Consider the following 21,885-nt stretch of genomic DNA (forward strand, 5'->3'; position numbering starts at 1 on the left):
AATAATAATAATAATAATAATAATAAAGCGTTCGTGTTTTAATATATATTTTGTCAATAATGCTAACGTGAAAACAAAATTGAAACTTAATTTATAGTATGTGTATACCATTATTTTGATATTTATCCAATGTATATTATTTTCATTATGCGATAAAAAATCAATTTGCTTAATTGATGATAAACTTACTAAGATTACATAAGATATACTCAGCATATGGAAAAGGTTTTATTACTCTGGCGTGTATCAATTAAATCATATTACATATAAATATGGAGTAATAGTTCTCAAGCTTATTTTATAAGACAATTATAAGAGAGAAAGAGAAAGAGAAAGAGAAAGAGAAAGAGAAAGAGAAAGAAAGAGAGAGAGAGAGAGAGAGAGAGAGAGAGAGAGAGAGAATCTAAAGATTTATATTATGGAAATAATAATTATTGGTCTGTAATTAGCATTAAAGATGTAATAATACAATTACACTGATATATCCATTTTTGTAACAAAAGTTCATTGTATGTATTACTTTAAGGCCAACATTGAGGTTTTAGCCGAATAAATTGTACTTAAAATTTTATACATGTATTCATTGTCATTGTTATTCGTTGACAAATACTATAGATATAAGTTTCCATTTGTATCTCAATGAACATATAATAATATTGATATATGACAAAAATTAATAAATATTTAACTTATAATCATGATTTTAATTTTGTTTCTTTATATACAATACAAAACACATGCTTTATTAATCTAAACTTGTATTAGTCATAGAATCAAAATCTATCGACCCCCGTCCCCCACCCCCCGCCCGCCCTCAAGATATTACTTTGAGCTAATATAATGAGTTTGAAGTTGACTATATCATGATCGATGCGTAGGAACATTCGGCATTTATTATTGTGCAAAAAGATGTGCGAATGTTTGGATGTTTCTTCGTATCGTGTATGATCAACTTCATATTACTCATCGATAGTCATACAATAGGAGCAAATATGACCAATCCAGGCCTAAATTACTTGTTATCTAGCTGCACGATGAAAAATCGATAGGTTATAATTTTACTTTAGTTTAATAAAGAGCTAGTGCAGTATAATAAGTGCTTACAGTATAATATCTCAGCCAATTGCAGTACAAACAACATTAATAAAGGTCTATAAGGACATTGCGTTCAGATATATTCCTAACTATATTAATAAAATCTTGTTTACTTGATAAAATGTATGAGTAGATAAGCGAGTATGAAGATATTTATCCAATTACGCATAATATATATGGCAGAAGAAAGCTTAAAGAATCAGTCATCTCCTTTTCATTTCTCTCACTTATCTTCCCATTTTATTTCAATATCTTGATATCGTAATGCACCCACCATGTTATAAATATGAAATTTGTCATATTTATTTTTATATTAATAAAGTCGAATGATAATCTAGTTTATTTCATTAAATCCTCATATATTTTCATTGCCACAATCCTGCATAATTTCCATACAAATTTGCGGGAAGTGGTCCACCAGCAGTAAATAATCGTGTACCTGATGCATCATAACAATGGGTATAGATAGCTGGTGTATATTTAACATTTTGAAAGCCATCTATATATTCCTCATCTGGAAACTAATTCACCCAAATAAAAGATATTATTACAAGATTTTTTTTTTTTTATTAAGTAATTAAGCAAAAGTATTTGGAAACTCACTACATATCCCTTTGAGGCCTTCAATACGACAGTCCTATTAGAATTGATAGATGATTCAAGGTATTTCTGAGCTCTGACATCATAGAACATAAGCATTCCAAGTCCTGTCCCAATTGTTAAAACTGACCCTTGAAAGCTAGCCGATCGAATACCACAGCCACTATATCTGTTTAGAAAAAAAGAAACCAATTTGGTTATGGTTATCTGTGAATGTGCAATACACATCCTAATATATCCTTAAATTATTGTACTTTACCTCGAGGGTATCTTTTTAATTGGCTGTAAAGTTCTTGCATCTAATAATAAAGTATAAGAACGACAACCAACCGCGTAAACACCGTCATCTTGTACAGCTAAACAAACATTTTCTTGACAAGCTGGTAACTTCCGTGATATTTTTTGTTTAAAAGTATCAGCAGACCAGATATGTATGAAACTATTTAAAGATAGGGCAGCTATCTCGTTATATGCTTTATTAAAAGCAAGTGCTCGAACCTTCTGAGCTGATCTACATTCCTTCACGCATAAAGGTTGAATTAATCTATAATAGAGATAAAAAGAAAATTTATAAACAGTATTGCTAGAAGCCAAGAGAGTTTATTCATATCAATAAAATATTATCTTTTATATAATATTTTCAATCAACCTGTGTGTAGGCACATCTGCTTTATCAGGTGCTTCAGCCAGATCGCTATCAATCCGCCATAAAGCCATTTTTGTATCTCTAGAGCCAGACACTAAAAATTCATCATCTAGCCAACACATGTCAAAAACCCAATCTCTGTGACCAGATTCCCCGACGCAAACAGGATCCAAAGTTGGCAATCTATATATTGCTATTTCATTGCTGTTTCTGGCTCCAGTAGAGAGAAGAGTCCTATAAGAATGTTATGCTAACAGAACAGACGCAATGACCTGGTACAGACAAGTAATAGCAACATATACTAATATTGAAGATATTAATTAAATTTAGATGATTACCTAGAAGGATTAATTTGAACAGAGTGTATACCACATTGCTGTTCAGGAAGAGGACCTCCACCTGGATTTAACTGCCTTCCATGAAGAGAAGGTATTTGATCTAATTTCTGTGTTGCTACATCATAAACCATCAGTTTATTACATTTTGTACCAAAGACGACTTGTCTATCGCTCAACCATTGCGAACAAAATACTTTATTCATGTTATTTAAGCTAACTGAGTATTCTTTGAATAGGTCATGTGTTAGTATATGTCTCGAGCCATATTCCTGATTAATTTTTCGTACTTCCTTAGTATTGGTTTCTCGTGCACGTACATAGTCCACAAAATTAAAAGACGTTCTTAGAAACTGTCTACCTTCTGTGATGGTTTCACTTTCATCGTCGCTCGATTCATAACATACAAAATCTTCAGGTTTATCCGGTTTCCTGTTTCTTTCTAGTCGTAAAGCTAATCTATATAATATAATATATATATATATATATATATATATATGTATATAACAAATCTCACAATATCAATATAATATATGAACAAACAATAAGAATATAAAAAATAAATTTATTTACCGTCTAGCACGACGTTCTTCCAATCTAGTTCCACTTGCACACGGTGGATGCCTTCCATAAACAGTCATTCTTTGTGTTTCAGCCATTATTTATAAATTATTTAATAATACCTATATGATCTGTAAAGAGAATTACTATTCTCAAACTTTTTTTTATCCTTTCTAAAATGTTTAAAAACACGAAAATTATGTTTCCTTATTTCTAAGAACACAAGGATTGATTATATCACACTTTATGTATTTAAGTATTATTAACTATAAGAGCAGTCTCGTGGAACTGATATCTGTCACATCTAATGACAATATATTCGCCTTTTACAATTATTTATTTCTCTTATTATTAGTTGCAAACATTTGCTTGCTGATTTTTTCTCTTTTTTCCCCGTCACAGGATTATTCCTTTGCTTTTTTTTCCCTTTACTTATTTATGATACAGTTCTATGCGTTATGAACAAAGAATATACCCCAATGAAATCGTCTTTTTTTTTTCTCTCTTGTCAAATACTTCCTTATTTCAGAGCATTGAAAAAGTTAGAAAAACTTTAATATCTTATATGCTCGTTTAAACATATGACATGCTATGTCAAAATGTTCGTATTTTCACTGTTCACACAAATAGTAACTTTCTTCAAAGTCAAAATGAAACACTTGTGTAATAGATGATTTTTATAAATCTTTCTTGAACGTCGTCGATCTGTCGGAATATATCTTATCGTAGAAAGTGTTTTGAAAATCGTTCAGCGATGATTAAAAACGTGCATCTAGTCCCATTTTATTTGAAGAAAATATAGATAATTGGAAGAAATAACTGCTAAATCAATCGAGCTCGAGTATAGTCGCTCGTTGCCTAATCGACTTCCAGCTTCCTCGTACGCGCGTTTCTTTTCATAATAATTAAAATTTTCTGCATTTAATAGACGACGACCTTACCGATCTTGTAAATCTCTGCAAAAGACAAATGAAGAAGTGCACGAGAAGCCGACAAAATACATGATAAGCGAGACTTTTCGAGAACCAACCAACTAATATACCGCCATGTTGAACGCAATAGGTCGGACAAGTTCTGTTCGAAGCAACCGTTTAACAAAATATTTTTGTATTTTTTCTCTCTGTCAGCCATAATCCATTAACTAGAAATAAACAATGAAAATGAGAATCGACTCATTCGATATAATTCGGTAATCAGGTATGATAAAATAATTATTAACTATTAATTAGATTGATTTTATCGCATGTCAACATCGCCTGTTTCCCCCTCTACGTTAGATTATTACAGCTGACGACGAAGGAACGCCGTCTAGCTATATGAAATTTCTTCTGAACTTTGCTTAAGATTTATAGACCGTCGATAAAATAAGTCGTACGGTAAAAAAAAAAAGAAAAAGAAAAAAGAAAAAGAAAAAAGAAGAAAAAAGAAGAAGAAAAAAGAAAGAAAAAAATAAAGGGAAAAGGGAATAAATTAATAAGGGAATTTAAGAAAAAAAAAAAAAAAAAAAAGGAAAAAAAAAAAGAATTTTTTCTTTCTTTTTTTGTTTCGTTTTTATTTACAAAATATTCGCAATCATAAACGACAAATAATATTCCAATCGTTTCAATTTTCACTTGACTTTCAAATATTGAATCCTTTTATAGATTATTATATCTTTTGCGATATTAAAAAGTAAAATAATTATTTCGACAATGAAAATATTTGTTCATAATTGATGAAATTTCATTATCACTTTTGTCACGCTCTATGTTATCAACAGAAAGAAATCTTTATAGGAATTAAAAATCAATTATTAAATTGTTTCGATGAGAGCTAATAATCTTTTTAGGTTATATTATTATCGAAAAAGAATAGAGAGAATACAGCCAATTAGCTCAATAGTACTTGCGTTGTATTACAATGACACTACGAATATTACATCGCAAGTAATATTGATTGCCCGAGTCTCACCACGTGGAGGTTGCTGCTTACGGAGACCCTTAGTTCTTGTAATAAGACGATCAAAATTATAATTAATTTAGAATTCGAAAATTTCTGATGTGTGAGAATAATCTTGGAAAATTTATTGATGATTTTAGTACACGATAAATCAAATGATTATTCAAAATGGATGACTTATTGATCCAAGAATTCGATTGGTTTAAATGCTGACTATGTATTTTATATTATTAAATAAAAATATCGTTCACAGTACCTATAAAATTTGACGTTTTTTTATATATATATAATTTTTATGCAATTTTTTTTTTTTTTTGTTAAATTCCAGCTGAATATTCAGAAAGTAGATAATGAATAAAGAAAGAAATATTTTAATAACGACGATTGTTTTACAAGACTGTTTAAATGTAACTATCATGGTAGCTATAATCTGATTGGTCGATCGTTTACCCGCGATAATAGAACAATTATGAATACTCCGTAACAACGTGCAATCGAACATAATTTTTTAAAGAATAAATAATATTAGGACGATTTATCGATATTAAATGTTTTATTTTTTGTCATTTATTTTCGCTCATTTATATATACATTATTATATTTAGTACAAAAATGTTCATGCACATACTGTCCATATGAAACAGTTTCTACATGTACCAGTGAATAGAGATAAAGATTCATTTGTAATAGTGTAAATTGTGGATTTATGAATTTTTATTTTCTAATCAAACACATTCCACATACTTAACGTATAATGTAAATCGCAAGAGGATTCAGAAATTTTAATGTCATCTTAGAACGTACAAAATCTACTGATCTCTCACTTTGATGAAATTAAAAATAAATTTTGAAATATGTAATATAACTGTAGATTAATTAATTAATTAATGTAATTTTGTTGTTGTATGTGATGGATAAAATATGTGTTTTCAGATACTTAGGAAATGAAATATACAATTTTGTGATTAGCTTTCCTCTATAACTTATTTTAATAAACATAACCTCACCCACATATAGATTTTGATAATCTGTTATTGCAAGAAGCAGAGACTTTCTTTATATAAATAACATCATCTTTCCATGAACAAACACATATCTTATTTGAGATAGATGTCATTTAATAGCTTTATTATGGTGCACGTTCCTTTAATCTTCATCGCGTTGAATGCACATTTTGAATAACAGAATGTGACTATGCAAAGTTTGTATTGCATTTATTTAAAAGATTTGCATAAGATAGTGTAGGAAAATATGTCAATATTGTAATGTGAGATACAACAGATTATATATCTTACTTTGAAGTAAAACAAATGAATATAATTTTTATCTCAAATGAAATATATTTAATGTGTGAAAGTAAAAACATTGATTTTCTATTAGATCCGTATATTAGACGTTTTGAAGTTCTATACACGATCTTATTTACATCATGAATTTGTTAACCAACGAACATGTATATATCGGTGTAAGCCATTTATTCATATTGTTCACAATGAAGTTGTAATGTAAATGAAATCTTTCATTTCCTAATTTGTTGGAAATAAAATCGTATGAAAAACTTCCAGGACACAGGCCATTTCTTATTCGTAATAATATAATTAGCTTAAAAATCTAATAATTTTACATCAGGCTATACAGAAATTACCGGCCAATTTACTTCCTCTCCCATAAATAGCGACACGAATATCTTGAGCATTTTATTCTCATCATGTGTTGCGAGTATGAACGCATATTTAAATATGACCTTATTTTACACTCCCTAGTCTTAAATGTAGATCATAATAATGGTCTGCATTCATAACACATACGCGTGTAGAAATGCTAGTATCATCTATGTCGATACAAACAAAGATACTAAGAGAACGATCATAGATTTTCCAAATGTGCAGCTTGAATATAGACCATGATGTCTACACATTGAACTTTATAATATTCTATTATATTGAACTCCGTCGTTCATGTGTCTGTGTGTGCGTGTGTGTGTGTATGTGTGTGTGTGTGTGTGTGGGTGTGCGTGCGTGTCTGAGTGTGTATGTGTGTGTTTGTTTGTAAAGAATTACGTAGATAAATAAAAATATTACGCTTAAAATTAGTGAATTAAGTATGTACACATAATACACATTATTCGGTGGTTGTGATGGAGTGTGGATACCCAAAAACACAGACTCACTTACAACCCGGACGATAAAATGTGCTTAATCGCGATTTACGGAGAGGCCTACGACTTAAGAAATTGTTCATGCACTAACATTTCCAACATATGATCAACTCCACAGCGTTTTCCTGGAGAACGTTAAATAAGGACAATACATTAATATATACTTTTACTGACCGAGATCTCGAGTTTCAATACACACTATTGTTGTAGTCAATATATTATTAATAACAATGTGTGACTTACGCCGGTTTCGAGGCCTTTGATGTTGAAGTCAAAGATACTTTTTGTTTTTTACTGTTTCGAAGTTTTTTCACATATGCCTCTATTAAATGAGCTATCTTCTTAGGATTGATTTCTCCCGTTTTGTTATGGCATATCTACAAATGAAAGGAATAAACGTTTCATTGTTTTTTTTTATTTTTTTTTTTTTCTTTTTTTTTTTATATATTGTATAGAAATTTAGTTATATTTTATTGATAATATCTCTTTTATAATCACATTTACCTTCGGTACGGCTTTCCGCATAATATCCTTATATTCTTCCTTTGTAACATGCTTTTTGGTATAATGTGGCTTTAACACTAACTTTACTTCTTCTACGACTCTTTCTTGACGATTTAATTTCTTCAAGAACTATAACGTATGCTTAATGCGTGATCATGAAATTAATAAAAAGTTCATAATAATAAATTAGATTACAAACCTTATCTTTCACTTGCATTTCTACCGCAGAACTAGGAAGATCATCCAAAATTTGAAGTTGATTTTCGTCCATTCGCACTCCGACTTTTGGATTGGTAGCTAAAATAATGGAATTTTATAATAAAACATTTGATTTCTTTTATATTAAATAATCATCTCATATAAAATGTATTCACATGATTACGTACATTTCTTCTTCTTTTCAGTAGGTTTTTTACTCCTATTTTTACTAGCTGCCTTTGGGGGCGGTCCTGCTGCAAACAACGCATCAAAGGCATCTTTCTTCTCTGTACTTTTATTTGGCTTAGATGCATTATTCTTATTATTTGTGATGACTGGCTGAATAGAAGGACTATTATAATTTCCTGGACTAGGTGGATCGAACATGCCATCGCTTAAACTCGATCCTGGCGAATAAGGCGAAGACATATCGACAGCATCGTTGGTCACTTCCATTATTACATCGCTGCCATTTTGTCCCATGGTAGAACTGTTTTTATTTTGATTAGATTTGGAAGCACGCGTTAATGTAGACTTTGTACTATTAGTAAAGATGTTAGGAAGTTGCGGTCTATCGCTTGTACGTTGTTGCTTCATTTGATTACTTGGTGAAATGCGATTTGACTGAAGGGATCAGATTTATAACATAAATATTAGTAGAATATTATGTATGTATGTATATATATATATATATATATATATATATATATATATATATATATATATAAAAGAGAAAAAGGTATATAAAGGTAATGTATGATATATACCTGTATCAGATTACGTTGACTTGTATTAGGTGTGCTAGTACTAAATCCAGTGCTTCTTTGTACTGCAGCAGCAACAGTCGCCAAAACAGGATTAATAGTAGCAAATGGATTACTCGTAGATTGTGCATTTTGTTGATTCTGTTGTACTTTTGGTGGACTACTACATGATTGTACCGTATCCGTTTGACTTTCCGCTACCGGCGATGAATCTCTTTTCGGTGATGCTCTTTTAATCGTAACCATCGAGATTATTTTCGGCTTTTCAAGTTGTTTCTCTTGCGTAGGTTGATCTTGTTGCTGCATAGGTTCGTCAGGCATCAAGGTGATGTCGGTGGCATCATGACTTCTCGGTGAATTTCGTTGACTTTTGTCTCTTTCATCGTTCGACGTAGCTTCTTGACTAACATCAGGAGTCGGTGATCGAGATTTCGTGGGATCGAATGGATCGTAAGCATCGGGAGAGGTTGGGGGTGAAGTAGGTGGATCCGGTGGTGTGTTGGGACCAATTTTCAATCGCAACTCTAATTCCTCTTGAGCTCTCATTTCAAGTTCCTCCTCGACTCTTTCATCCATTTCCTCTTCCTCTTCTTCCAATAAAGGATTCATCATGGAAGGTCTGAGATTGCTCGTTTGCTTATTTATTGAAAATTTAATTTGCGGTTCGGGGGGTGTCTTTGGCCCTTGTGAAACGAATTGCTCGCGAGGAGGAGATGCCTGTGGCGGACATTGTTCCGGAGTAGCAACCTCCTGTGCCTGTTTGTCATCGTCATCGCTTAAAACTATAACGTCGCGAGGAGAAGGAGTTTGTTCTCGGAAAGGTGATTGGTCCAGATCGATTACAGCTACGGGTTTCTTAGTAGCTGCGATTTCTGCTGCCTTCGATTTCTTCTTCTTTTCTTTCTTCCCCTTGGGTGATTTCGAACGTTTAGCTTTCGTCTTATCCTTCTTTGATCTTTTAGGTGGTGCTGCTGCAGCTGCTGCAGCTGCCGCTGCCGCTGCTACCGCTGCTTCCGCTTGTATCGGTTCTCTACGTCTACGTTTTAAAGGTTGTATAAGCGGAATAGTTTCAGGTAGCTCAGGTGCGCTCGTCTGATTAGCTTCGTTCTCTTTGTTAAAGCACACGCTGACTAAAATATTGTCACCACTAGCGAAGACTTCTTTAGACGGCGGTGGAGTTCTATTTCTCTTAGTTTTCCTTCGTTTTTCGGGTTCCTTCGATTTCTTACTCTCTTTCCTTCGTTCCTTCTTCTTCTTCTTAATAGCTTCCTTATTAGTTAGAATGACAGTTAAATTTTTAGGCGGTACCGATACGCTATCCAGGACAGAAGGTGGTGACCATTCACGTGACGGCAAAGGTTCGGGTTGAGTATGAGATGGTGTCTTTGATCTTGATCTGGACCACGACGGTGTCCATTCGGCGCTCCAGGATTCACGCTCATCGCGTTCCCGTGAAAAATGTTGATTATGTTCTATCGGTTTTTCATTGATCTGTTCCCAATTTCTACTACGATCACGTTCGCGCGAACAAGATCTACCTTTCGATCGTGATCTACTGGCGGGCTTTCTTTTGTTGTGCCTCTTCTCTCGTGATTTCGACGTTGCTTTAGGAGATCTAGAACGCGATCTCTTACGATTTCTCGATCGACTCCTCGACTTGTATTTCTTCAATTTTCCTTTCCTCCTGGTACGAGATCTCGAGAGCGATCTTCTTCGCGATCTTCGCCTTGGCGATAAGGATCGACGTTTCCGCGAAGTTGATCTCGATCTTGATCTTCTCCTAGAGATCGATCGTTTTCTTGATAAAGATCGTTTTCTTGACAAAGATCGTTTTCTTGACAAAGATCGTTTTCTTGATAAAGATCGTCTTCTAGAGAGGGATCTTCTCCTAGGTGATCTACGCCGAGATCGAGATAACGATCTCCTCGACACAGATCTACCGCCTGCCTTCGAATAAGATCTTCGTTCTCTCGACCACGATCTATGAAGCCTAACTCTAGATCTACTTCTCGATCGTAATCTCGAGTAAGAACGACTTCTACGATCCCTGGAACGTGACATGCGACTCGATAAACTGCGACTTCTGGTTCTACTTCGTGATTTTTCTCTAATGTCTCTACCGTACTCGTCCTTCTTAGGTCTAGCGGGCTTCTCAGCGACGATTTTCCTAACGTCATATCTTGGCAATTCTTTCCTTTTTTCTTTCTTCTTCGTAATTTCCTTCGCCTTCTTTTTCGTTTTCTCCTTATCCTTATCCTTTTCCTTCTCTTTATCTTTATCCTTATCCTTATCCTTGTCCTTTTCCTTTTCTTTAGATTTTGATCTCTTGTCCTTATCACGATACTGTCTCTCCTTCGTACTTTTCGAAATTTTCTTCCATGCGACATGATTGTCCGAAGATATATTCTCTTTATTCTTCTCTACGTCCTTACCCTTTTCTTTCTTCTCCTTTTTTTTCTTCTTCTTACCTTCCTCGTCCTTATCCTTCGGCTTTTCGTTCTCCTTCATGGCTAATTTACTGTCGTCCAATATCTCCCCTTCCTCCATATCCTTTTCCTTTCTAATATTCGAAACGGTCAATTCGTCTTCGAAGTTCATTGCTTCATCCGTTTCCGATATCGCTTCGGTTCCTAAACCAGCATAATCTGCCGGTGTCCTACATCCATCTAAATCATCGTTCGTTTTATCCTTGGTCGGTGTAATCGGTTCCAAACCACTTTCAAACGGCGCTAAAGATTCGTGACATCGATCGTTTACAGGTAATTCATCTTTGCACGGTGTGTATGCACCATCGGAATCCCAAGTATGTTGATCCAAATTATCTCCCAATAATTGCTGTGTATTTTCCTTTTCAATGGGAAAACGTTCGTCGTCGTCATCGGTACGAAAAGAAAGGCTACTCTTTCTACATTGTCTATTAGAACTATTTAAATCTTCGTTATCGCTGAATTCTCTGCTTCTTCTATCTTCCTTCTCACTTTCTAAATCGCAATCGCTATCACCAGCGGTACTTCTCAAATTTTCTTTCGTCAATGAACCAATTTTATTAGTTTTCAATTTATTCGAATTACCCTTTAAATTGTCACTTTGATACTCCCATTGGATTTTTCTAAAACAAGCCGTTTCATTTCTTCCATCGTCGTCGTCGTCGTCGTCGTCGTCGTCGTCGTCGTCTCTTTGATTTTGACTATCCTTTCTAACATTTAAATCATCAACTTTATCTTCGATATATTCTGCGCTTAACTCATTACTGTCTAATTTTTTAGGTGATGATTCCAAAGTATCAGCGATAGAAATAATCGTGTCAGAACTTTTTTCCGTAATATCAATAACCGGTTGCAATGTAACATTACCCTTTTGTTCATTATCAATGTCACTAGTTTTACAACTTTTGCCAGTATCATTCTCTGATATTTTGTTTTCTTGAATAGGAAACTTCTCTTTATCCGCTTTGTCGGTATGCCTTCCTACATCATCCTGTTCACTGTGACTTTGATTTTTGCATGTATCTATTATTTTTTCTTTATTATTATTTATTTGCGTTAACTTTTGCACTCCCTCGTCATCTCCTTGATCCTTTAATTTCGATTTTTCATTATCTTTTAAATCACCTTTCGCCGAATCTTTAATTCCATTTTTCTCTTTAACGGAATCTGTCTCAATAGATTTCGTTTCTTTCTCGACATCCTTTTTTTGATCAGCTTTCGTTTTTAATTTGTCAGATGATTGTTTCTCATTGTGTAATTTTTTTTCTTCAACTTCATCCGGAATATCATCGAGATCGTCGTATAAACTATTTAATTTATTATTAAGCTTAAATTTACTACCGATCTTAAATGTTATTTTACTTCTAGATTCATGCGACAATTTTTTAGGTATTATTTTAGTAAATGGTTTTCTTTCTCTCTGTAACGACTTCACATAAGAATCCGACGGTTCTGGAATTTCAGCCAAGTCGCAAGCTTGAACGTCTCCAACTATAACGTCATCATCGTCCGGTATATTCGGTGGAAGCGGTGGTGGTTCCAATGGTCCAATTTGTTGCGACAATTCTTGTTCCGTATGTCTAGCAACATCCATCGTTTGTGACGAATAAATCGATAAATTAGGACAATCTACTTGCGAATCGTCGTCGTCGTCGTCGTCGTAAGCCGTCAAACGAATGTCAGATCTTACATTTTGAACTGTCGCTTGTTGTATATTTTGACAAGTAGGAACTGCTTGTGAAAAAGTTGATGGTACTTGTGGAGGATCCGAAGGTATTGGTATATCGTAACTATTTATTATAGATGGATCTTTTTCACTATTTTTGTTGCGAGTACTATCATTACTATCACTATCGGCTGTGAATGGATCATATTTATCACCACTTTGTAATTCCTTATTTGCATCATCTTTATGAGAGTCATCAATAACTAATTCTTGATCACTATCATTGTCTTTATCACTTTTAGAGTTATCATCAAAATCTAGCAACTCGGAAGGTGGTTCAGGGGGTGGTAACAAAACCATTCCGCTATTATTGTGACAAGGATCTTGAACGTCATATCCGGATTTGTTCGTAGTATCTATGTCACAATAAATATCACAGTCATCGTTATCTTGTCTTATTAAAGATGTAGAGGCAGTTTCAATAACGTTAAAATTGTCTCGTTCTCCTTGAAAATTTCTTGACATATCATCAGAAAGATTTGGAGGTAGATTTTGCGCGTGTTGTGGCCGTATCCCTGGCCCTAGTGGAGGAGGAGGGCCCACCGGTGGTCCAGGCATGCGTAATTGTGGCCTCGACCTTGGAAATCTTTCAGGAGGAAAACCAGGTCTTTCGAAACCGTCTGTAAAGGTAAACGGCGTCCTTTCTGGAGCAGGAAATCGAAACCTTTCATTTCGAAAATGTTGAGGATTACGATTTCTAAATGGCGGATTACTTCCAAACATAGGCGGACCTCCACAATGATCAAAGTTCTGATTGTAATATCCTGGTGATCGGAAATCTCGATGGCCAAAATTATCCCTCGCATCCGATCCACCATAACCATGTCGACCTCCACCTGAGAGAGATTCTCTACCACCATAACTTTGTCCACCATGACGATTGTTGTCACGATAACCACCACGAAAATTTCCTCTATTACCTCCTCCACAGGGATTATTATACAAGGGAGCTTGCATAATGTTATTTGGATTAACATTAGATAAATCTAAAGGTGTATCAGAATTTTTTATGACTTGCTTATGACGATCAATGTGCTCTTTTTCTTTTTTGGGACTTTCATTGTTATTAATGCTGTGCTTATTTGTATGTTCACTATCACTTATATGTAAAGTTCCATTAGCCTTAAGAATAACATTGTTTTTCTTTCGCGAGTGCCATAGTTCTTGGCTATTGATAATACTGCCTAAAACATCCACTGTATCTTGTACTTCCAAATTGTTAAGAGGATTGGCAATTCCTTTTACAGCCACATGCCTTCTAGTTGATGCGACTATAGAGCGTCTTTGAATGCTAACTACGGGGCCATCGCCGATTGAACCAAACTGCTCATCCTCAGATCTAATTAGGAATAATAATAAAAATATGAGTAATTAAAAAAGATCATTACTTTCTTTATATAGATTTTTCCTCTCGACTGACATATATACATATATATATGCATATATATATATATATATATATATATATATATATATATATATATATACATGTATATTTAATAAGAATAAAATTGATAATAATTTCACTCACCCAGGTGGACTATATTCTAATCCAAGATTCTCCCCAAAAAGACTAACTTGAGGAATAAAAGCATTATATCTATCATTGATAATTGATCGATTGGAAATAGGTTGTTGAGGTTTTATGATAGTCGTCGATGGATTATTTTTGATTGGTATTATTCCTAAAATTTTACTTAATCTTCTTTTAACTGTACGATTACTAGCTAACACAGAAGACACAGTACGTGCACGTTTCTGTTTCCACTTCTGTAACAAACAAATCATTATCATGTTTATTCATATAAATATCCTGTGTTCTCAAAAGAAATGCAAAATAATGAAATCCACCACATTTTCCAAATAATCTTCATAGTATTTTCTTACGATCAATTTTACAGATAATATTAGAAGAATAATTTCAACTGTGTTTACAAATAATATTTCCGAAATATTACACATACACACACACACACACACACACACACACACATATATATATATATATATATATATATGTATATATATATATACAATTATGAAATAAATCACATAGTTAAATATGTACGAAAAGTTCTCTTTCTTTGTTATATTTAGTATAATCTTAGCATAATCTTAGTATAGTCTTAAACGAAACGAATAGTTTTTTAATAATATTCATTAAAAAAAGAAAAAGAAAATGACATTATACGTACTTATTTTTGAATATAATTATTCCAGAACTTCACACACAGAGTAAGAATTTTTAGACAAAATTATTAAGTTTTAAACTTCAAGTGCCATTTTTGGTATATACTTTTAAATATTGCATCGAATATATGTATGAATAGTGAAGTCTGTTTTCTTTCTTTCTTTCTTTCTTTTTTTTTTTTTTTTTTTTTTTTTTTTATATGTATATATATCTTATTTCTTTGATGAGATATGATAGAATCAGTATTAAAATCTCTAATTTTGTATAAACAATTTTGACTTTTAGTGTACAATTAATGAGTGGCAGAAAAAGTGTGCATAAATTTGTTTTGCTTTTAACTACAGTTAATATTATTATATTAATTTTCAAGCAAAATTAGAAAAAAAACCAAGTGCATCTAGTGAGAAAATTTGTTTATTTGTATAAATTAAGGACATTTGAGGCGTACATATAAAAAGGCCTGGATAAATGGATATGAAAGATGTTACGATGGCAATTGAATATGATACATTTTAATAGAAAGTATATGGAGCACAGGAATAATTACGAAAAACATAAATGTCATGTTAGTATTCTGCTCGATGAGAAATTAACAGTATACCTTGCGCGTTCTCTTTGTTCTTTTCTTAGACTTCCTTCGTGACGAGGCTGGTGCAACTTTAACATATGTAACAATTTCCTCCTCTTCTCCATCGTCATTATATTCTGTAATTCGTACTTCTCGAACAAGAGTACCATTATTGTTTGACGATCTCGTACGTTTTTTTGACTTTCTTTTAGCTGTTTTGCCTTTAGATTTAGATTTAGAATTAGACTTTGAAGTTATTGGAGATCGACTTATGCTATTATCACCAACTGATTCCAAACCGGATGAAGTAGATGGTTGATTTGGATCAAATATTTGTTCATGATTGTGTACTCTATTTATCTGTAATTCACGAGCACGATTGCGTATATTTGCGCGTACACGTTCAGTCTGTCGAGTTCTAGGAATTATTCTAGGTAAAGAATGAACATTCTCATTTGAAACCCCGGTACGAGTTCGACCATATGAAACACCAAGTCGTCGTGCTTCTTCCATAAGATCTGAGATTTCGTCCAAATCAATTTCAACCTAGAACCACAGACAAATTGACTATAATAATATCAGTAGTAATATTAATATCAATCACATTCTCTATAAAGTATAGTAGAATCTTGTAATTATAATAATAATTATTTACATAAGTTTAACTTCAAATATACCGATTTAAACATTTTTTTTTTTCTTTTTTCTTTTTTTTTTTTTTTTTTTTTTTTTTAAGCCATCACAAAAACACGAGAACTTAGAATATTTCTCTTACCGCTTCAGCATCATTTTGACTATTTTGAGAACATTCTGGACAAAACCATTCTTCCATGGGAACCTCAGTCATAGGAGGAGTAAGACATTCCAAATGATAACCAGAATCACAGGCATCACACAACAACATACGATCTTCTCTATCACATTGATGACATATTTCACAAAAAGTTGGATCTTCTTGTACGTGTTCCTCGGTGCGAGGTGTTATTTCAACAGGTATGTGCCTTAGAATCTAAATAGGATCGAAATTATGCGTTATATTTCTATGATTATTTATATATATATATATATATATATATAAATGTTACAAACATAATATTGTATGCTAAAAAAGGATAATTACCTTTCCTCCAAGTTGCTTTCTCACATGAATCACTGTAAAAGTTTGACGATCTACTGGACAGGTATTAATATTTTTACTCCATTCTATCAAACAATCAAGACAAAAACAATGTTCGCAAGATGATGGTGTAGCTAATTCTTGCTTTCTAAATGGCAGTAAACATATAGGACATTTTTCTATTTGTTCATCGCTATTATCTGAATCAATTTCAGATACTGCTGTTGATGTTGCCCCAGCTTTCTCCTCTTTAGTTTTTGATTTACTAGATGTTTTATGACTTGTATTACGATTTTCAGTATTATTATCCATCTCATCATTACTTGTCCAATCAGACTGCCATCCAGAACTATCACTTTCTAATAGAGAAAAAAAAAAAAAAAATAAAAATAAAAACAATATTATATAATTTAAAAATAATATTGTGCTGCATTACAAAACAAACATCATACGTACCACATTGAATTGATCTACTTGCATCTGAAGCAATACTTTCATCATCCGATGTATCATCTTCGCTAATTACTCTCTGAAAAAAAAAAAAAAAAAAAAAAAAAAAAAAAAAAAATTACTTATATGAAAAGATCTATAGAAAATTATTGTAAATCTGTTATTATTAGAATCCTCTAAACTTACATAATTTCTTCTTCGAATCATTGGTTTTGGAACATCACTTTCTTCATCGCTACTTTCTCCTTCGCTAACAACTCTCTGTAAAATTTTTTTTTTTTTTTTTTTTTTTTTCTTTTTAAATCTCTTCAAATATACACACAATTGAAATATTGTTTATTCTGATATAAGATTTTTGTATACATACATGTACTTGCTTTTTTCTATGAGAGCGTACAATGACAGATTCATCGCTGCTTTCATCATCTCTAATGACAAGCCTTCTGCGCTTAATCACTTGGTATTTATGATCACTGTCACTTGACATTTTAATTATATAATAAATTCATACCCACTGCATCTCTTTTGCTAAACTGAAAAGATAATTTCTGATGTACATACAAATGTATAAATATATATACACATACATAAGTTTATATATGTATATATAAACTTAATAAAATTTTAACAAACTTATTATACTCTTTATATTTTGCATAATGTGTTAAAGCTTTATTCAAAAGAAAAGTTGATAATTTAATATTTAAAATTCATGCAATCATATATATATATATATACATATATAATTTAATAACATATATATATATATATGATATCAAAAGAGGCCAAACAGAATATTTCTTAACATATACAATAAATTGTTTTTATATATTCGTACCTCTTAAATCTAAATGTAAAACACTGGTCAATAACAGTTTATCCACTTTATGATAAATTTAATACATTACTATAATAAGTAATGATAGATTCACTTTTAGTAATGCATTAATGACTTGAACAATTGATAAGCACTGAAGTAAAATTGTTTTAGCAAAGAGTCATTACCACAAACTCCTTTCATAACTAATGTGTTTGTAAAACCACTTGCTTGAACACAATATGTGCAAGAAATAATTCTAATCTAATTATTTATAATTCATACTTTTACAATAACTTTCTCTCTCTCTCTCTCTCTCTCTCTCTCTCTCTCTTTCTCTCTCTCTCTCCCTCTCTCTCTCTCTCTCTCTCTCACTCTCACCCTATCTCTCTCTCTCTCTCTCTCCCTCTCTCTCCCTCTTTCTCTCTCTTTCTCTCTATTATTTCATTGACAATGGGTTAAGTTCCATACAACATTAAGATATACGCTGTTTTTCATCGATATTCGTGCAAATGTATTCCTTATTGTATCAGAACACTGAAGTTTGGACTAAATAATTTTTCTATTAGCAATCACATAAAATCCAGAGAAAATTATGAATTCCTGCCTCCTAATTCTTCATCGTCTTTCAGTTTGCATAAGAGCTACAAACACAAATCATACCAACACAACACCATTAACACAAGCATAATTTTCAATCTGTTTTATAGCGTTTCACATTTGTTTATTGCGAAAATACGTTATATTAGTCGATAATTTAGAAGCTTTCCTAATACCATACTTTGTCAAAGTTAAGAAATGTTGACAGACGAGGGTGCACTTCCTATCACAAACCTGCGGACATTTTGGCTCGCGACGCCGTTACGACGGACGAAAATTTCGTCTCCGGGAATTATCACGATCGAATATTTATTATTCCTTTGAAATTTTTCTTTTGATTATATAAATTTTATATCACGTTAGACGCTGCTTTTCTCACACTTTTCTTCAAGGAAACAAGCCGATATCTAAATAGTTAGAAACATGTTCAACGTAGTATTAGTAACGGAAATGAAAAACAGTTTTTCTTTTGACTATATTACACTTATTTCAAACGAAGCTTTTCTTCTTTTATAATTTATCTTGTATCATGATGTTACATCGTGTAATTTTTATAAATTATATATTGTTCCTGCAATAAAATAAAACAAATCAATATATTATTTTTTTTTATATTAAAATAATAGATATATCAATTTCAAAAATGTAAACTTACACGATATTAGCGCGTTTATCATCCGGTCTATCGCAGGATAGTCAATTAGTTCCCGTCTTATCCGCGACGGAGTAATAGTGTAGTGATCACCTAGAAACTTTTAAGAAATCACTAGCACATACGCAAAAACCTAAAAGAGAGGGCGCTTAAAATGACGCAACAAGAGAGCCCTCTAGGCGGAAACTATAAATACAGACAACGCACGCTAGCCCTTCTTTTCTCTTCCGGTTTATCATCTTCAGCGCACGTGTGAATTATAGAAAGAGTATAATAAAGTTCATTGTTACTGTTACTAGAAAAAGCAGCGTTGCTGGGTAGAATTCACTGAAGCCTACGCTACAGTCTTTCGATCTGGAAAATCTGCCATCATGGGTCGTATGCACGCACCTGGGTAATACCTTATAATGTACATTATTAAATACAATAAGAAAATATTTTCGAAATTATTTTTACTACATATTTATTTTCAATTAAATCATAAACGTCAATAAAAGTATGATCATGAAATTGTATTGATTTTTAAACACTTTGCGAATGATATTTTCATCGACCATTTGTACTCGTAGCTTCAAAGTTGTTTCGATTATTTTCATTTTCTTGTATTTTCGATCTTATCCTATTATCAATTTTATTGCATTTATTTGTATATCTTTGTGAATATGATCATTTTGTGTTGAAATAACATTTGGTTGCTCGTATATGTTAACATAACCTAACTTTTTTAGAATATCACGTTGCTGTGCAGAATTATTTGTTTTGTTTATATCTTGTTAGGTAAATGTCATGATGTTTACAATTATAAGATATTTCTCTATTTTTTTATTTTCTTTTTTTATTTTTTCAAAATAAATAATATTACTATCATTTTTCAGAAAGGGTATATCCCAGTCAGCTCTTCCTTATCGTCGGAGTGTACCAACTTGGTTGAAATTAACTCCTGAAGATTGCAAGGAACTCATTTACAAACTAGCAAAGAAAGGATGTACCCCATCCCAAATTGGTAAATTTTATTAGATTTTTAATCAAATTCGATATTACATTTTAATCGTTAAGACGTTACCCAAATATTTTCATAATATAATTTTTAAATCTACAACATAGATAACAGTCTAAGAAAGCAAGCTAAGATTAAATAATATGAGGATCAACAGATTTAGTCGATCTTCTTTTTATGTTTGCAAAATGAAAATGTTACAATGGCTTTTGAAGTGGTATTGACCATCAGTCATTCCATTATAGGTCGCCATTGACATTTACATAAGAAAACATAAAACTAACACACACAAATATATACATATACACAAAAACTATACACAAATATATATATATATATATATATTCTTTTTTTTTGATTTAGTAATCTTATATTTTATATTTTCTAGGTGTTATACTTCGAGATTCTCATGGAGTCGCCCAGGTAAGATTCCGTACAGGGAACAAGATATTACGTATTGTTAAAAGTATGGGCCTTGCTCCTGATCTTCCAGAGGATTTATACCACCTCATTAAGAGGGCTGTTGGAATCAGGAAACATTTGGAAAGAAATCGCAAGGACAAAGACAGCAAGTTTCGATTAATTCTCGTTGAATCGAGAATACATCGTCTTGCTAGATATTACAAGACAAAGGGATCGCTTCCACCAAACTGGAAGTACGAAAGTTCTACGGCCAGTGCTTTGGTGGCCTAATATCTTTTACTGTACAGATTTGTATAATATATTAATAAAACAACTTTCGTGTCGATTTATGTATATATATATTTCTTTTATATATATATATATATAGTTTTATAATTAATTTTATTTTTCTTTCATTCAGAGTGAATAAAAATTACATAATTTTGTAATGCTAGGGAAACGTATAAAATTTTTAAAGTAAACGTTCCTCTCGCACGTTCATCATGAAATTGCATAAGCGGTAAGACTCAACGAAATCTTTCATCGAGATGAGATAAACTCAATGGAACAACAGCGTTGTTACAAAAGTGGGGGAGTGATAGAAAGGTAGAGAGGGGAGGAGGGTTTGGCATATAGGTTTCTCGAAGGAGTCAAGAGAATCGTTGCTTTTTGCTCAAGCAACAAGATTCAATGGCGCTATCCTGAATCCTGAAACTATTAGTCATGAGTGTCCGTCCATACGGTTGTATTACACAACTGTGCATGTGTATGTATTTATGTACGTACGTACGTTGCGCAATTAATCCGAAGCTTGTGTTTTACACGACGCTAAACCGAACCCGATGACTTTCAGTCTTTGCTTCGACGATAAAAGGCAGACGATATGTAGAGCAAAAATGAGTAGAATAGAAGTGTTTTTACGAAGGCAACAGACTTTTCTACAATTTATACAACATGTAATCGAGGAAGCTAAATATCGATCTCTCATTGTACTAGATACATATATCTATTCTCTATTGAAACATCCTTCGTTTATGTGATCTCATATGCATATATACATACACACACACACACACACAC

The 21,885-nt window shown here is 32.5% G+C and overlaps 3 protein-coding genes across 6 annotated transcripts; 1 reads left to right on the top strand and 2 right to left on the bottom strand.

Annotated features, from left to right (window-relative positions):
- Window positions 1-410: 410 nt before the first annotated feature.
- Window positions 411-4,598, bottom strand: LOC124422426 (DDB1- and CUL4-associated factor 12 homolog). Of its 4 annotated transcripts, XM_046958827.1 has the most exons (8): window positions 4,457-4,572; window positions 4,268-4,378; window positions 3,250-4,193; window positions 2,680-3,135; window positions 2,345-2,575; window positions 1,955-2,239; window positions 1,699-1,864; window positions 411-1,616 (listed from the first exon to the last, which is right to left on the bottom strand). In XM_046958827.1, the coding sequence occupies exons 3-8, from the start codon at window positions 3,333-3,335 to the stop codon at window positions 1,461-1,463; spliced, it is 1,380 nt and encodes a 459-aa protein (XP_046814783.1). In that variant the 5' UTR covers window positions 3,336-4,193; window positions 4,268-4,378; window positions 4,457-4,572; the 3' UTR covers window positions 411-1,460. The 4 variants fall into 4 exon arrangements, with proteins under 4 accessions (XP_046814783.1, XP_046814782.1, XP_046814781.1 ...); XM_046958826.1 differs by having other exon boundaries at window positions 3,250-3,368; window positions 4,179-4,598; XM_046958825.1 differs by having other exon boundaries at window positions 4,268-4,596.
- A 1,111-nt stretch (window positions 4,599-5,709) lies between these two features.
- Window positions 5,710-19,192, bottom strand: LOC124422425. Its single transcript, XM_046958822.1, has 14 exons — window positions 18,176-19,192; window positions 17,705-17,870; window positions 17,524-17,598; window positions 17,344-17,416; window positions 16,891-17,246; window positions 16,546-16,779; window positions 15,804-16,316; window positions 14,543-14,781; window positions 8,803-14,350; window positions 8,224-8,659; window positions 8,037-8,134; window positions 7,838-7,966; window positions 7,577-7,710; window positions 5,710-7,458 (listed from the first exon to the last, which is right to left on the bottom strand). The coding sequence occupies exons 2-14, from the start codon at window positions 17,822-17,824 to the stop codon at window positions 7,440-7,442; spliced, it is 7,974 nt and encodes a 2,657-aa protein (XP_046814778.1). The 5' UTR covers window positions 17,825-17,870; window positions 18,176-19,192; the 3' UTR covers window positions 5,710-7,439.
- Window positions 19,193-19,613: 421 nt separating this feature from the next.
- Window positions 19,614-21,151, top strand: LOC124422787 (40S ribosomal protein S13). The gene is made up of 3 exons (XM_046959687.1): window positions 19,614-19,800; window positions 20,282-20,409; window positions 20,792-21,151. Exons 1-3 carry the CDS (start codon window positions 19,778-19,780, stop codon window positions 21,094-21,096), a joined length of 456 nt encoding a protein of 151 aa, XP_046815643.1. The 5' UTR covers window positions 19,614-19,777; the 3' UTR covers window positions 21,097-21,151.
- The last annotated feature ends 734 nt before the right edge of the window (window positions 21,152-21,885 follow it).

Source organism: Vespa crabro, chromosome 3, assembly GCF_910589235.1.
Source record: "Vespa crabro chromosome 3, iyVesCrab1.2, whole genome shotgun sequence".
NCBI lineage: Eukaryota > Metazoa > Arthropoda > Insecta > Hymenoptera > Vespidae > Vespa > Vespa crabro.

Bases quoted from the DNA above. Each gene is read 5' to 3' on its own strand.
- LOC124422426 (XM_046958826.1), bottom strand. From the start codon at position 3,335: ATGGCTGAAACACAAAGAATGACTGTTTATGGAAGGCATCCACCGTGT. The intron at 2,576-2,679 runs GTAATCATCTAA...ACATTCTTATAG, and splicing joins GTTCAAATTAATCCTTCTAG to GACTCTTCTCTCTACTGGAG. The intron at 1,865-1,954 runs GTAAAGTACAAT...TTTTCTAAACAG, and splicing joins ATTAAAAAGATACCCTCGAG to ATATAGTGGCTGTGGTATTC.
- LOC124422425 (XM_046958822.1), bottom strand. From the start codon at position 17,824: ATGTCAAGTGACAGTGATCATAAATACCAAGTGATTAAGCGCAGAAGG. The intron at 7,967-8,036 runs GTTTGTAATCTA...CATACGTTATAG, and splicing joins AAATGCAAGTGAAAGATAAG to TTCTTGAAGAAATTAAATCG. The intron at 7,711-7,837 runs GTAAATGTGATT...TTTCATTTGTAG, and splicing joins TGCGGAAAGCCGTACCGAAG to ATATGCCATAACAAAACGGG.
- LOC124422787 (XM_046959687.1), top strand. From the start codon at position 19,778: ATGGGTCGTATGCACGCACCTGG. The intron at 19,801-20,281 runs GTAATACCTTAT...ATCATTTTTCAG, and splicing joins GGTCGTATGCACGCACCTGG to AAAGGGTATATCCCAGTCAG. The intron at 20,410-20,791 runs GTAAATTTTATT...TATATTTTCTAG, and splicing joins ATGTACCCCATCCCAAATTG to GTGTTATACTTCGAGATTCT.